General features: G+C 36.1%; 1 protein-coding gene across 1 annotated transcript in view; it reads right to left on the bottom strand.

The window, feature by feature from the left end:
• Nucleotides 1-4,734: 4,734 nt before the first annotated feature.
• Nucleotides 4,735-13,160, bottom strand: part of suclg2 (succinate-CoA ligase GDP-forming subunit beta) — a 96,634-nt gene continuing 88,208 nt past the window's right edge. The window contains exons 10-11 of the mRNA XM_052568840.1: nucleotides 12,508-12,628; nucleotides 4,735-5,817 (exon numbers count right to left, since the gene is read on the bottom strand). Coding sequence (XP_052424800.1) covers nucleotides 5,702-5,817; nucleotides 12,508-12,628 — 237 coding nt within the window. The 3' untranslated portion in view covers nucleotides 4,735-5,701. The remainder of the gene's footprint in view (nucleotides 5,818-12,507; nucleotides 12,629-13,160) is intronic.

Below are 13,160 nucleotides of genomic sequence, written 5' to 3'. Positions count from 1 at the left end.
CTTTGATTCCACCTACCCGAGTGTGTTTGTGACATCTGGGTTTATGCACATCCATGATTATAGAAATCAATTTGGAATTGTACAATCTGCAAAAAAAAAAAAGTTGATTATATAAAAAACTGTATTACAATATATAGAAAATTTATTTAAATTTAAACAGTAGTTCCAGAGTAAGAAACTACTTGTGCAAATTATATATAATGTCCATAAAACATTATTAAACACATACAAGATAACACAAAGTGAAAATAACATGGTATTTTTGGTTATGAACATTGTTCTAAGCTCAGGGCTGCTGAAAAGGTATGGTGGAAATCAAAATATCCTTCTGAAATTAATATGTATCAGTCCTCCTCACTGATAATATATATCCCTCCTTATCTGCTAATGTACCTGCATTCACTCACATCGTTAACACATCCCTTCACACTGGTGTTTTTCCCTTAGCATTTAGACAGGCTCGTATAACCCCACTACTTAAGAAACCCACCCTTAACCAATCTCTTTTAGAGAACTACGGACAGACTACAGTTTCCCTTCTCCTTTTCATTGCAAAAACACTCACACAGAACAACATCCTCGACACCAACCAGTCTGGTTTCAGAAGTGGACATTCAACCGAGAGTGCCTTGCTCTCAGTTCATGATGCCCTATGACTGGCAAGAGCAGATTCCAAATCTTCAATACTTATCTTGCTGGATCGGTCCACTGGTTTTGACATGGTTAAACACCAGATCCTCCTGTCAACCCTATTGGCAAAGGTCATCTCAGGAACCAGTCCAGTGGTTTGAGTCTAACCTCTCAGATAGGTCCTTCAAGGTATCTTGGAGAGGTGAGGTGTTCAAGTTGCAGCATCTAACTACTGGGGTGCCTCAGGGCTCAGTTCTTGGACCACTTATCTTCTCTGTCTACACGGTATCACTAGTTTCTGTCATTCAGAAACACTGCTATGCTGATGACACTCAACTCACCCTCTAATTCCACCCTGATGATCCAACAATAGCTGCTTGCATTTCAGCTTCATTTCTTACTGGATGAAATGCCATCACCTTCAACTCAACCTTGCCAAGACAGAACTGCTTGTGGTTTCATCAAACCCATCACAATTTTACCATCCAGTTAGGTACATCAACCATAACTTCCTCAAATACAGTCAGAAGCCTTGGAGTTATGATTGATGATCAGCTGACTTTCTCAGACCACATTGCTAAAACTGTCCGGTCCTGCAGATTTGCTTTATTCAACATCTAGAAGATCATGCCCTTTCTTTCAGAATATCATTCACAACTCCTTGTTTGAGCTCTTGTTCTGTCCAGGCTGGACTTTTGCAATGCTTTCTTGAGCCAAAAAGAATGCACATCACACTTCTGTTTATCAATTTGCACTGGCTACCAATAGCTGCTCGCATGAAATTCCAGGAATTAATGTTTGCCTACAAAACCACCACTGACTCTACACCCCTTATCTATATGGAAAAACTTCATTACATCTTGGTGCGCTCTAGAAGCTTGCATTCTGCAAGTGAACGTTGCTTTATTGTGCCATCCCAAGGAGGCACTTTCACAGACTTTTAAATTAAGTGTTCCCTTCTGGTGGAATGACCCACCCAACTCAATCTGAGCAGCTGAGTACTTTGCCCTCTTCAGGAATCGGCTTATAACACATATCTTGCATCTTTTTGTTGACCCCCTAACTCTAGCACTAACAAAATGTTCTATTCTAACCCAAAACATTTAAATTTAACAAACAGTGAGCAGATTATAACAGACTTTAACAGTTCGTTTAAGTTGGTTAAACCAATGAATTTTGTTCTGAATGCATGAGCAGCATGTCTGCTGTTTTTCCAGTGTGTTTTTGTGTTGTGTGTGTGTTCATGTCATCCTCGCACCTGCTTCAAACTCCACCAGGACACTACAACATCTCATTATCAGGCCGTTTTAAACTAAACGCTCCTGCTTTCACTTCTGTTTTAATTAGAGAGGCTTTTTCAGAGGTCACATGAAATGAGCTTTTAATTAGTGTCAGCCATCAGTTGATTTCCTCTTTATTGAAGCCGTCTCTCTGGATACCTCTTTGTAGTTAATTGGATCAGAGAAGCACTCACAAATACACATACAAATCACTGTCAAAAGTTTGAAGCAGAAGAAAGTTTCTCAAACAAAAAGAAACTAACAAATATTTGAAAAGACGGCACGCTTGACTGCCAGCAGTGTATTCAGTCAGCACCTTTGTTGCATCCTCTTTTAATTAATAAAGGCCCATTAAGCGCTCGTTAACAAAGGGGGATAATATACAGCCCCAGCTGGCGAGATGGAGTGAATAAAATGAGAGCATGAGAAAGGAGAGAAGACCAATTGGTAGTGTTACTATATAAATGAGGATACAGAAAATCACAATCATGAAACTGTAAGAGCAGGAGGAGCTGAAAAGACTGACTCTAACTCAGTAAGACACAGGCAGGAGATGTTAGTCAAGCCTTAAGGTCCTTCTCAGAAAGTCTAGCCTTGGGTAACCTGACTAAATCATCCATAATAAGTTGAATATTGCATCACAATGAGCCTTTTTTTTCTTCTTTAGTTTGAATATGGCACCAGAATGTCTTTGTGTTGTGGCTTATATCACTAGGCTTGGGAGCATAGATGGGAAATTACTTTTAAAATCTGGGCGATGCCACACTAGGGCTTCTATTTTTAAATATAATAAACAATTAAATAATTATACAATTATAATAAACAATTATAATCATAATAACAATTTCATACAATCACTTTATAATGAATTTGATAAACAACATACTATAAATATACTATAGTCATCATATTAATTTCTTAATTATAAAACAATATAAATTATAAAATATAAAATGTCAATATTATTATTGATAAATTACATTAACTCATATTTTATATAATGAATAAACAGACTAATTAATAATGAATGAATAAAATATATTATGCATAGTTTCCAAAAACATACGCAGGTCAGACTTGTTCAAATGTCTATTCACTCCTATATTCACTAAAGTATAGGAGTTGGAAAGCGATTTAATCAATTATTTTTTCCAAGTTCTCTCCACTTAATATTCTACATAAAGTAAAGGAATCAAATGTCTCGGTTCTTTATCCTTCTTTTTCATCCTCCGCCTTAAAACTCAACTCCTTGTCAAGGAGACGAAGAGAGTAATTTAAATCGATCTTAAAGTGCGGCAATTACAGAATCCCAGGCTGCAATTCTATAAGAGGGAAATGGATTTCTCTTCCCATCTGTGCTATATGACCAAACCATGAGACCTGAATATAAAGCACTGACTAGATAACAAAATCAACCACCTGAGAGCGCTTTCGGCCAACATTTTCCCTTCAGCTTTGTTGTAAAACATCTCCATCGTTGTCTTTTATGGCTCGCCTCAATAATGCCGCACAGACTCCAGGAAACGAGCCTCTTTGTGAAGTTTTACAGTGACAGAAGGCAATCCTTTAAACGACAGTACCTCCTAAAGCTCAAGGACGGCCAGAGGTCAGGAAACTGGAAGACTTATTTCTCAGCCAAGTTTTCAGGAAACCTCCAGCTGACCTTGAGAACTACTGAACGGTATTAGACTCACACAGAAGAGCTCTAGATGTCCATTTTAGACTCCCACCATAGCGTACTGAACAGGCAGCACGTAATGAGTGAATAGCCCAAGCATCTGACAACCTAAATACAATAGCAATGCGCCATCTACAAGCACATTGCTGGTTTATGAACTAATAAACTTGTGACTGTTACCACTAAACGACACGATAAATAACCAATATTCCTGAACGGATGACTTGACCTTACTGTCCAGGGAGGAAATTGCGCTTTTCATTTTCACGCTAAACTCAAAAGACAGATTCCCAAAGTGGCAATTACTGATTTGACATCCGTTCCGAAGGAAAAAAAAGTGACTGTAATTCTTTCAAAAGTCCAAGTGAACAATTACAAGGGTGTATGAAAGAAGATAGCTTTTTAAAATGCAGTTTATGTAACAAGACCAGCATACAGACTAGCTTTCGAACCACTATATGACAGCTAGCTGACTCAGTCAGCATCATCTTATGGGTTTTCAGCTCATCTATATTTATACAAGCAAGCGGCGCTAATTTCGGTCATTACATTTACTCTCTCCGACACACGCATTCGGTGACCTCTGAATTATACAATGACGCCACAAAAGCATATTCTAAAACGACTCCAACTCCACAGTCTAATCCATCAACACACTTGTATCTGACACGGTGAAGGAAGAGCTTGAAATAGGCAATTATTGAACCATCTCCTCGATTTACACCTATCCGCGTTTCACCTTCACATGTAACTTGGTGGATACGTGTGGCACGCCATGGCATCGCTTGGTCAAAAATCAGCACTTAAATTTGGGATTCTTGTTGCAGATTCAGGCTGAAGAGTGAGAAGCGAGGTAAACGTAAGACAGAATGAAAAGTGCAAGAAGACAAGGAGAAAGTGAGACAGAGGGCTGTTGCTCGAGGCACTTGATCCGGTCCGGGTGTCCTCTCGGATCGCCTGACAGATAATCCATTAAATGTTGCAACCCGCTGACAGGGATGGATTTCAGAAAACGCCTGGGAACACACACACACTCACTCACACACAGTCTAATGCTGTAATTACTACTAGTCGCTTAAAAACACATTTTTCTTTTTATACTGTAATAATTATAATGATAAATTAAAAATAGAGCAAAAGACGAAATAAAGAGAAACAAAAATTAAGCTTTATTTTCAACATTGTTGACTCATTTTTAAACCCACCTTAACTTTGAAAATACAATCAAGATTACAAAAAGCTAATTACATTTATTGTGGACTTTTAAAACATCTTCATGACAGGCACAGTATATAAACTGTACCACTTTATGACAGATAAGCTGAATGCAATTGAATATACATTATGAACATGTAATAGGAAAACTCTTCCAATATTGAATTGACTGTTCAATAACACATTTTCATTAAGGCAGAAATATTGAAGACAAACCATGCTTAATCTCTAGTTTTAAATGTTATATCCATAAAAAAAAAAGTCTCATCTCAATTTTACAAACAAAATAAAACTTGGACGGTGATATCATATGGAGATCAAGAAATCAATATCAGATTTGGGATGTATTTCACAGTTTAATCATATAAAATAGAAGCTATTCCACCATATGACACTCTCATATTTTATGGTTTACTTAAGGCGATTTACCATTGGGATTAATATGGAATGCAATTAACTATTTAAGGTTAATTTGAAAATATAAATTCATACTTATAATCAATAAAGGAAACTTTTCCATAAAAAGAATTAAGAGTAAGGCATTGAAAATAACCTTACTCTAGAGTAAGAGTTATGGATTAAGCTATAGAAATGACTGCTTTCAGACAATAAAAAGGTTAAATCCAGGCAAAGTCACGTTTCCCAAGACTGCCTCGCATTTGAGACCCTTTGAGAAGTTGGGGCTTGAGAAGAGGCTCTCAAATACAGTGTGTCCCTGGAAAAACAGGACAAGATGCCCAGTGACTCTAGCAGGCTGGTACTGTGTGTAGCTGTGGTTCAGCGGGCAGATGAGAAAGGCATGTGTGTGTGAATGAAGTGTGTAAGGCTCTGTTTGTTTCTGGCCACAGCTCTATTGGTTTGCGTATACTCTAATAATGGTGTGTATGCATATATGCATTTAATTCTTGGCAATGGCGGCAACAGCTTTCTTGGCAGCATCATCGAGATCGGTGGCAGAGGTGATGGGCAGCCCGCTCTCAGACAGGATACGCTTTGCCTCCTGAACATTGGTTCCTGAACATCAACACATAAAACAATAGCAAAGAAACTTTGGTTAATGTGAGTTTATAAGCCTTCACTTTTATTCTGACACACATACCAGGGATGTATTATATACTCTGGCTATTTTTTTTTTTTTTTTGGCATGTGTTAATATTATAATGTCAACTGTTGGATATTTAACATTGGACTCTCACTTCCCATCGCAGGTTCACAAATAATAATTGTAGTAAACAAAAAAATGTTTTATGCATAATAATTTTTATCCGATTCAAAGACAAACTTATTAAAATTTTAAAAAATTATAATACCACACTTAAAGCTGCTTATATCCAGGCACAAACTATATTAAATAATATTAACCAATAAAAACTGTGTGTGTGTCTCTGTGTGTGTGTGTGATATTGTTTTTAGAAAAACTAAGTTTAGCTCTAAAATATCACCTACAACATAAATGTAAAATATAAATATGATTATATAAAAGAGAAATAAATAAAAAGAAATATTATAAATAATATAGCATAACAGAATAGCAAAATATAATTCCAAACCAATCATTAAAATAACTTTATTGTTTAGACCAGCAGATTGTAAAATAATACATAATATATATTTTTTTGTTTAGTTCCATAATAACATCCGTAAAAATAAAAAATAAAAATTTTTTTTCATATAATGGAGTAAAAATGCAGAAAATGATGCAGAAATAATGCAGTTTACACACAAAAGTATAACTAATATTATTTAACCCCTGATGTCACATGGACTATTTTACAGATGTCCTTGCTACGGTTCTGTGCGTTGATCGTGGTAACATCATTGCTGTCTATGGAGGGTCAGAGAGCTCTCAGATTCCATAAAAAATATCTTAATTTGTGTTCCGAAGATGAACAAAGGTCTTACGGGTTTGGTACGACAGGAGTGCGAGTAATGACAGAATTTTCATTTTTGGGTGAACTACCCTTTTAAGCATAATTGAATAATGCTTATCAGTATCCATCCTACAACAAGGCCTAGAAAACAAATCTGGCTGGAGTAAAAAATAAAAATAAAAATAAAAAATCACGTTCTCAAAATGCTGTGAGTGGCAGGGCAGAGTTTGGGGAGTGTGTCTCTGCTGGTTTGAAGGAGCAGTAGTGTTGAAAATGATTTGGGATCGCTCCATTGGCTGAAAAGGACAGGAAATGTTCCATTGGCTGAATGGCAATGAGGATGTTCGTTCCATTGGCTGAAAATGCGAGTGCTGCGCTCACAGGCCAGGGGGACTTGTTGGTGCCAGATGCAGGCGTCCCGACTGAGCACGCACTCCTTTGCTTGGGCTGCCCTTGCGGTAAAACAGTGACCCTGAATGTCACTGAACTCTGGCCCCCTGACAACAGGGCCAGGGCCCGGGGCCAATACAATAAAACAAATCAGAGAACTACTCCACAGGGGTCAAAGGAATGAAGACAGATTGAGAAGAAAAGGCAGGGTAGCAAGAAGTACAGGGAATGGAAGTTGTGAGATGTAAGTGAAGGAATAACAGATATGTGAGATGTGTGTGACTCTGTTGAGGAGAGGTGAGCAGCTGTGGATGACAGACGTGCTGATTTCACAGGTGAACCTGGATCTCTCACTCACAGAAAATGTGTCAAAAACAAGCCTATTAAAAAGATGGATTTCTTTTTTTTTTTTACTTACATTTTTTAAATGGTATTTTTAAACTACTGAAGGAATATGAGCAAGATGTTTAATAATGATTTGCAAAGTACAAAAGTGCGCAGGACTTTTTCATTTGTTTTTACATAAAAAAATAAAAAAAATAAATGTCCACTACATTTCCCCCCATTATATTCATATATATACTTATATATTCATATATATACTTATATATATATATACACATTTAAATTTGATTATATAAAAACTTACTTAAATATTATTTTTTATTTAACAATTTGATAATTGATCTAATAATGTATTATTTCATTTTCATAAGCTGATATGATACTATAAAATTTTACTCTTATATTATTATTATCATAAACTTATTTTGTTTTTATTAAGTTACTCAGACACATTTCAATTTATATTATACAGTCAAAATTTTAAAGGGTGTCTAGGAAATAAAAGAGAAGGGGAATGAGATCAGAACATGACGCGAGTCAGACTTGAACTTGCATCACCTACATGACCACCTCAGCACCATGGATCTACATGCAAGCTGCTAAGCCACGACTCCAAATCCTCAACATTTTATAACCCGTGCGGCAGAAAATAAAAGTGTTTACCTGAATGCATTATCCTGCATATTGGCCTGCATATAAATCTGAACATTATCAGATTGGATCGGCAAACTTCTATACATTTAGGCAAAATATTTATAACTAAAATATCTCTATGTCAACGTACAAGTATCTGTATACACGTGTGTGTGTCTGTGTGTGTGTTGTTGTTGTCCAGCAGTGTAATTATGATAATACTCGTGCTCTCAGGAGAGAGGATGTTCTAATCAATAGCAGTTTCACGAGGAATTCAATTACCAGCACCACTTAACTACTGATATTTCAGCGCTTTTGTCCGCTCGCACAATAACTCATTTCTAACACGTCTCCCACATTTGGCAGCACAAAACAATCAATTGTATAATTTCATTAGCAGAGGACGAGGGCGAGCAGGGCCGTGCGCTGGGAGTATAGAATATCCACTGTCCGCCGCTGCTTGACAGTGCCGAGTCGTCTGAGGGCAACGAGAGCAAACTTCAACAAAAGCCATGAAAAATACTCCTATATATACAGTACACACACTTAAAGAGATTTTTGGACTGCTCTGACAAGAGGCTTTCAGATTGCACTGTGCGAGTCAAATCTCTTCATGTGTTATGTAAGTGGTAATATCTCACACATATATTGATCTGAGCATCTAAGAGCTGACAGACACACAGGTCTGTACTCCCTCACTGCCACCAGGTGCTGCTAGAGACCAACTTAACACCAAAACCAAGCAGAATGATCCAGTATGTCTCTGAATGAAGCTTACTTTAGAGTATCTTATGTTTAGACATGCATATCTATTATGGAACTGACAGAATATGATTATGAATAAGTATGCACAGATAATAATAATTAGAAGCTTCGAAAGGAGTTCTATCAGAAAACTAATTGACTGGAGCATTCTCTTGGCACAACTGTATAAAAGTATGCGGTCAGGCAGATGAGCAGTGCAAATGTTTCCAACATTGATAATAGTAAGAGATGTTTCTTGAGCATTACATTTCTGAAGGATCACATGACACTGAAGACTGGAGTAATGATGCTGAAAATTCAGCTTTGATATCACAGGAAATCAATTACATTTTAAAATGTATTCAAATTGCAGTTAAATTGTAATAATATTCCACAATATTACTGTTCTACTGTGTTTTAAACAAAGAAATTCAGCTTTCAAAATAAAAAAATATATAAAAACAACACACACATATCAACATATATACATATATATATATATATATATATATATATATATATATATATATATATATATATATATATATATATATATATATATATATATATATATATAATCTTACCAAAAACATTTGAACAGCAATCTACATAAATATCACTAAAATACACAATATTGTGAAGACTAAATGAATGCATCTACTCTGGCATGATTGGTATGAGGCCCTCTCTCTCTCTCTCTCTCTCTCTATATATATTTATATAATTTCCTTTTTTTTCTCTCTCTAGTCATATACACCTCACAACTCAGTGTACATGATACTACTGCTGGTAACCAAAATAGTGTTTTGGAACATCTAGTACCCAAGTTATCTAGTACTCGCAGCTCCATTTAACACATTTTACCAAATTTAAATTTTTACTGAAATTTATATTTCTTTTTTAAACGAATATGACATTATTTTAGGATAGTGTCATACAGAAATCATTATTTTTCATACTTTTCCCTTGCAACAGTAATTTTATGATATTTTTGGTACAATATTTTGTTATATATCTTATCATGTCTGAATACAATTTCAATATATGTAATATATGACATAAATATCCCGTACAGTAGATTTAAAAAAGATGACAAAAAGAATACCAGTATCAAAGTACATTCATTTTTTGAGTGAACAACTTGTTTGTACTTTTGGTCCCAATGATCCAGCATATTGAAGAACAAAATCTTAATTGTCTTAGGTACCTACATGAAGGAGCTGATAGTGAAAAAGCTTGAAGAAGAGATTATAGGTCCATACACACACACACACTCATATGCATCTGAAGTCTTTCTTGGAAAGGTGGGGCATACGGAGAGGCTGGGGTAAGAAATGGGCCTGAATCAATAGGCAGCTAATACAACTAAACTCTAAGCTGGGAACCATCTTATAGCGATCTGTCAGACATGATAAGCCACAGACAGAGAGACAGAATAGACGATCGATCTGTAAGCAGCATGCTGCCTCTTACACCCATTACTGAGGGCTTTCAGGCCACTGTGTCTAATTCACTTTTCCAGAGAGGGCAGGCGAATCCGAGCCACTATTGCTTCAAGGCATTTTCATTTGGATGGAAAATGCTTTGTGAAAATGGTGTGTCAGTAATCACTTTTGCACTATGTATGATATAAAGGCTTTTAGCCATTTAATTTAAAGGGCTAGTTCAAAATAAAAATGACTGAATTATTTTTAATAAGTAAATTTAAATGCATTCCAATTTTTGGAATGCATTATTAAAGGTATAGTTCACCCAAAAATGACAATTCTGTTGTTAATTACTCAACCTCATGTCGTTCCAATCCAGTAAGGCATTCAACGTTCATCTCCAGAACACAAATTAAGAAATTTTGATGAAATCCGAGAGTTTTCTGACCCTGCATAGGCAGCAATGCAACTGACATGTACAAGACCCAGAAAGTTATTAAGGACATCTTTAAAATAGTCCATGTGACATCAGTGGTTCAACCTTAATTTTTGAAGCTACGAGAATATTTCTGTGTGAAAAGAAAAGAAAAATAACCTATTTATTCAGCAATTCTTCTTTTCCGTGACAGACTTCGACGCACATTCACGAGTACCATGACGCATGTATGTGGTTCTGCTGACACAGGAACCGGTGTTTTGATGTAGTAGAACCTGGATGCTCTTTGGCTTGTTTGCAAGATTTGTAGCTTCATAAAATTAAGATTGAACCACTAATTTCATAATGACTAACAATGTCCTTACTAGGACTGTCACTTTTAGTTCGAAAATCAATAGCACAATCGATCGGACCTACCAAAAAAAGTTTCGAAAATGAAAATAGGGAATCAATTTTAACCAAATATGTACACTATTCATTTTAAAAGAATTAAAAAATGAAAAATGTATATGTAACAAAAGTCACAAACAAGCAGAAAAAGAAAATAAACAATTCTGAAAGTGCAGTATGCGTTGCAAAAGGTAGACAGAAAATACCAGCAATTTTACGCAATTAAAAGAATTAAACAATTACAAAATATATATGTAACAAAACTCACAAACAAGCAGAAAAAGAAAATAAACAATTCCAAAAGTGCAGCATACGTTGCGAAAGCTAGACAGAAAATACCAGCAATTATACGCACTGAAACCTGCACTGATGTTTTTCTTTTGTTATGGCAGCCGTCCCCTCTGCACATGTATTTTTTGCTGTTTGCTGTTTGTTATTCTGCACGAAACTTCATGCCAATAAATAAGAAATATTGCTGACTTGTGCGTTTCCAGCGCTCTCTTTACTTCTTTTTTTTAGACATGGAAAATTGATTTTTCAATCGATTCAATGAACACTTATGTCTTAAAAATCGGAAAAGATTTTTTCACAAAAGTGAAAGCCCTTGTCCTTACTACCTTTTTGGGGTTTGAATGTGGTAGTTGCATAGCTGTCTATGCATGGTAAGAAAGCTCTTGTATTTCATAAAAAAAAAAAAACGGGGGTAAATTTTGGCAGAATTATTATATATACCATTTTTAGGTGACTATCCCTTAACCATTTTACCTGTATTCAATGACGTATGGCAGTATTTGGCTAATTGCCAACATTTTGTGTAAATATTATCAGAAAATTAAATATGATGTGCATTTAATACTTCAAAATATCTGCATGCTGCTCTTGTCCTATATAAAGGGTGTCCTCAGAAGGACAGGGTATGGCATGGACAAACGAGGGGCAGAAAACTAATGGAGTGGAGTATATGTCTCTCTCCGGGCAAAACGACTCAGCTGTTTTCTGCCAATTATCCTAATGGCCAGATGGGAGCAGGCTGAGGCCCAGTGTCACACGAGCGCATAGCGTTAGCATACACAGGTGAGAGGTCCAGCAATCAACGCCTGGCCCCTCTGCTGCTCTCACTGCCACCAACAAATGCTGCGGCGTGACACGCTTGCCAACCAACACCAACAATCTCTACACTTGACAGACAAAGGGTTGCTTACAGGTAAAGGTTTTACAGAACACGTTTTAAAAATTAGAAGTTAAAACTGGCATTTTTGCCTTTATTATGATTGGACAGAACAGCAAAGTGTGGGAGAGATGGGGGAAAGGTCCCGAAGACAGGATTCGAAACTCGGGACGCCCTTAGCGTAACAGCACTGCATGTTGGCGCTCTGCCCACAAGACTATATGTGCCAACATTAAACTGGAAACTTTGATTCAGAAACTGCATATTTTGATAAAATTGAGATTAATTGGCCACACCCACCTTCGAGCCTAACCACCAGGGGAACCTTGAGCTCCAGTTCTCTGCAGGCCTTGGTGATTCCGTTAGCAATGATGGCACAGTTAACAATCCCCCCAAAGATGTTTACCAAGATGGCCTCTACCTGAATGCAGAAAAAGAAGAAAAACTGGGTGAAAAAAGCTTTGTTATGACATTGCATCACATGCATCTTTAAGAAGATAAAAAGGCAAATAAGCAAAACCATTAGGGTTCTCACACATTTCAACCAACATTTTTTCATTTATTTAATTTTATTATTATTAAAGTGGTAATACTTTAGTATAGGGAACAATTCTTACTATTAACTAGTTGTTTATTAGCATGCCTGTTTATTAGCATGCAACATTGACTGTTAATCAGTACTTATAAAGCATATATTCTGCATGACCATATTCTACATCTCAAATCCTCCTACCCAATACCTAAACTTAACAACTACCTTACTAATATTATTAGTTTATTGAGGAAAAAGTCTCAGTTAATGGTTTATTAATAGTGAGAATTGGACATTTAAATAAAGTCTGACCATTGAAATTAATCAATTTCAAAGCAATTAAACATTTTAGAGTTGAGGATAAGAAGAAACGTTTATATTCATAATGGACGATCATGAAAATGTGTATTATTTATAACAT

The sequence above is a fragment of the Carassius gibelio genome, chromosome B11, assembly GCF_023724105.1.
Source record: "Carassius gibelio isolate Cgi1373 ecotype wild population from Czech Republic chromosome B11, carGib1.2-hapl.c, whole genome shotgun sequence".
NCBI lineage: Eukaryota > Metazoa > Chordata > Actinopteri > Cypriniformes > Cyprinidae > Carassius > Carassius gibelio.
This window is presented reverse-complemented; position numbering and strand designations above follow the sequence as displayed.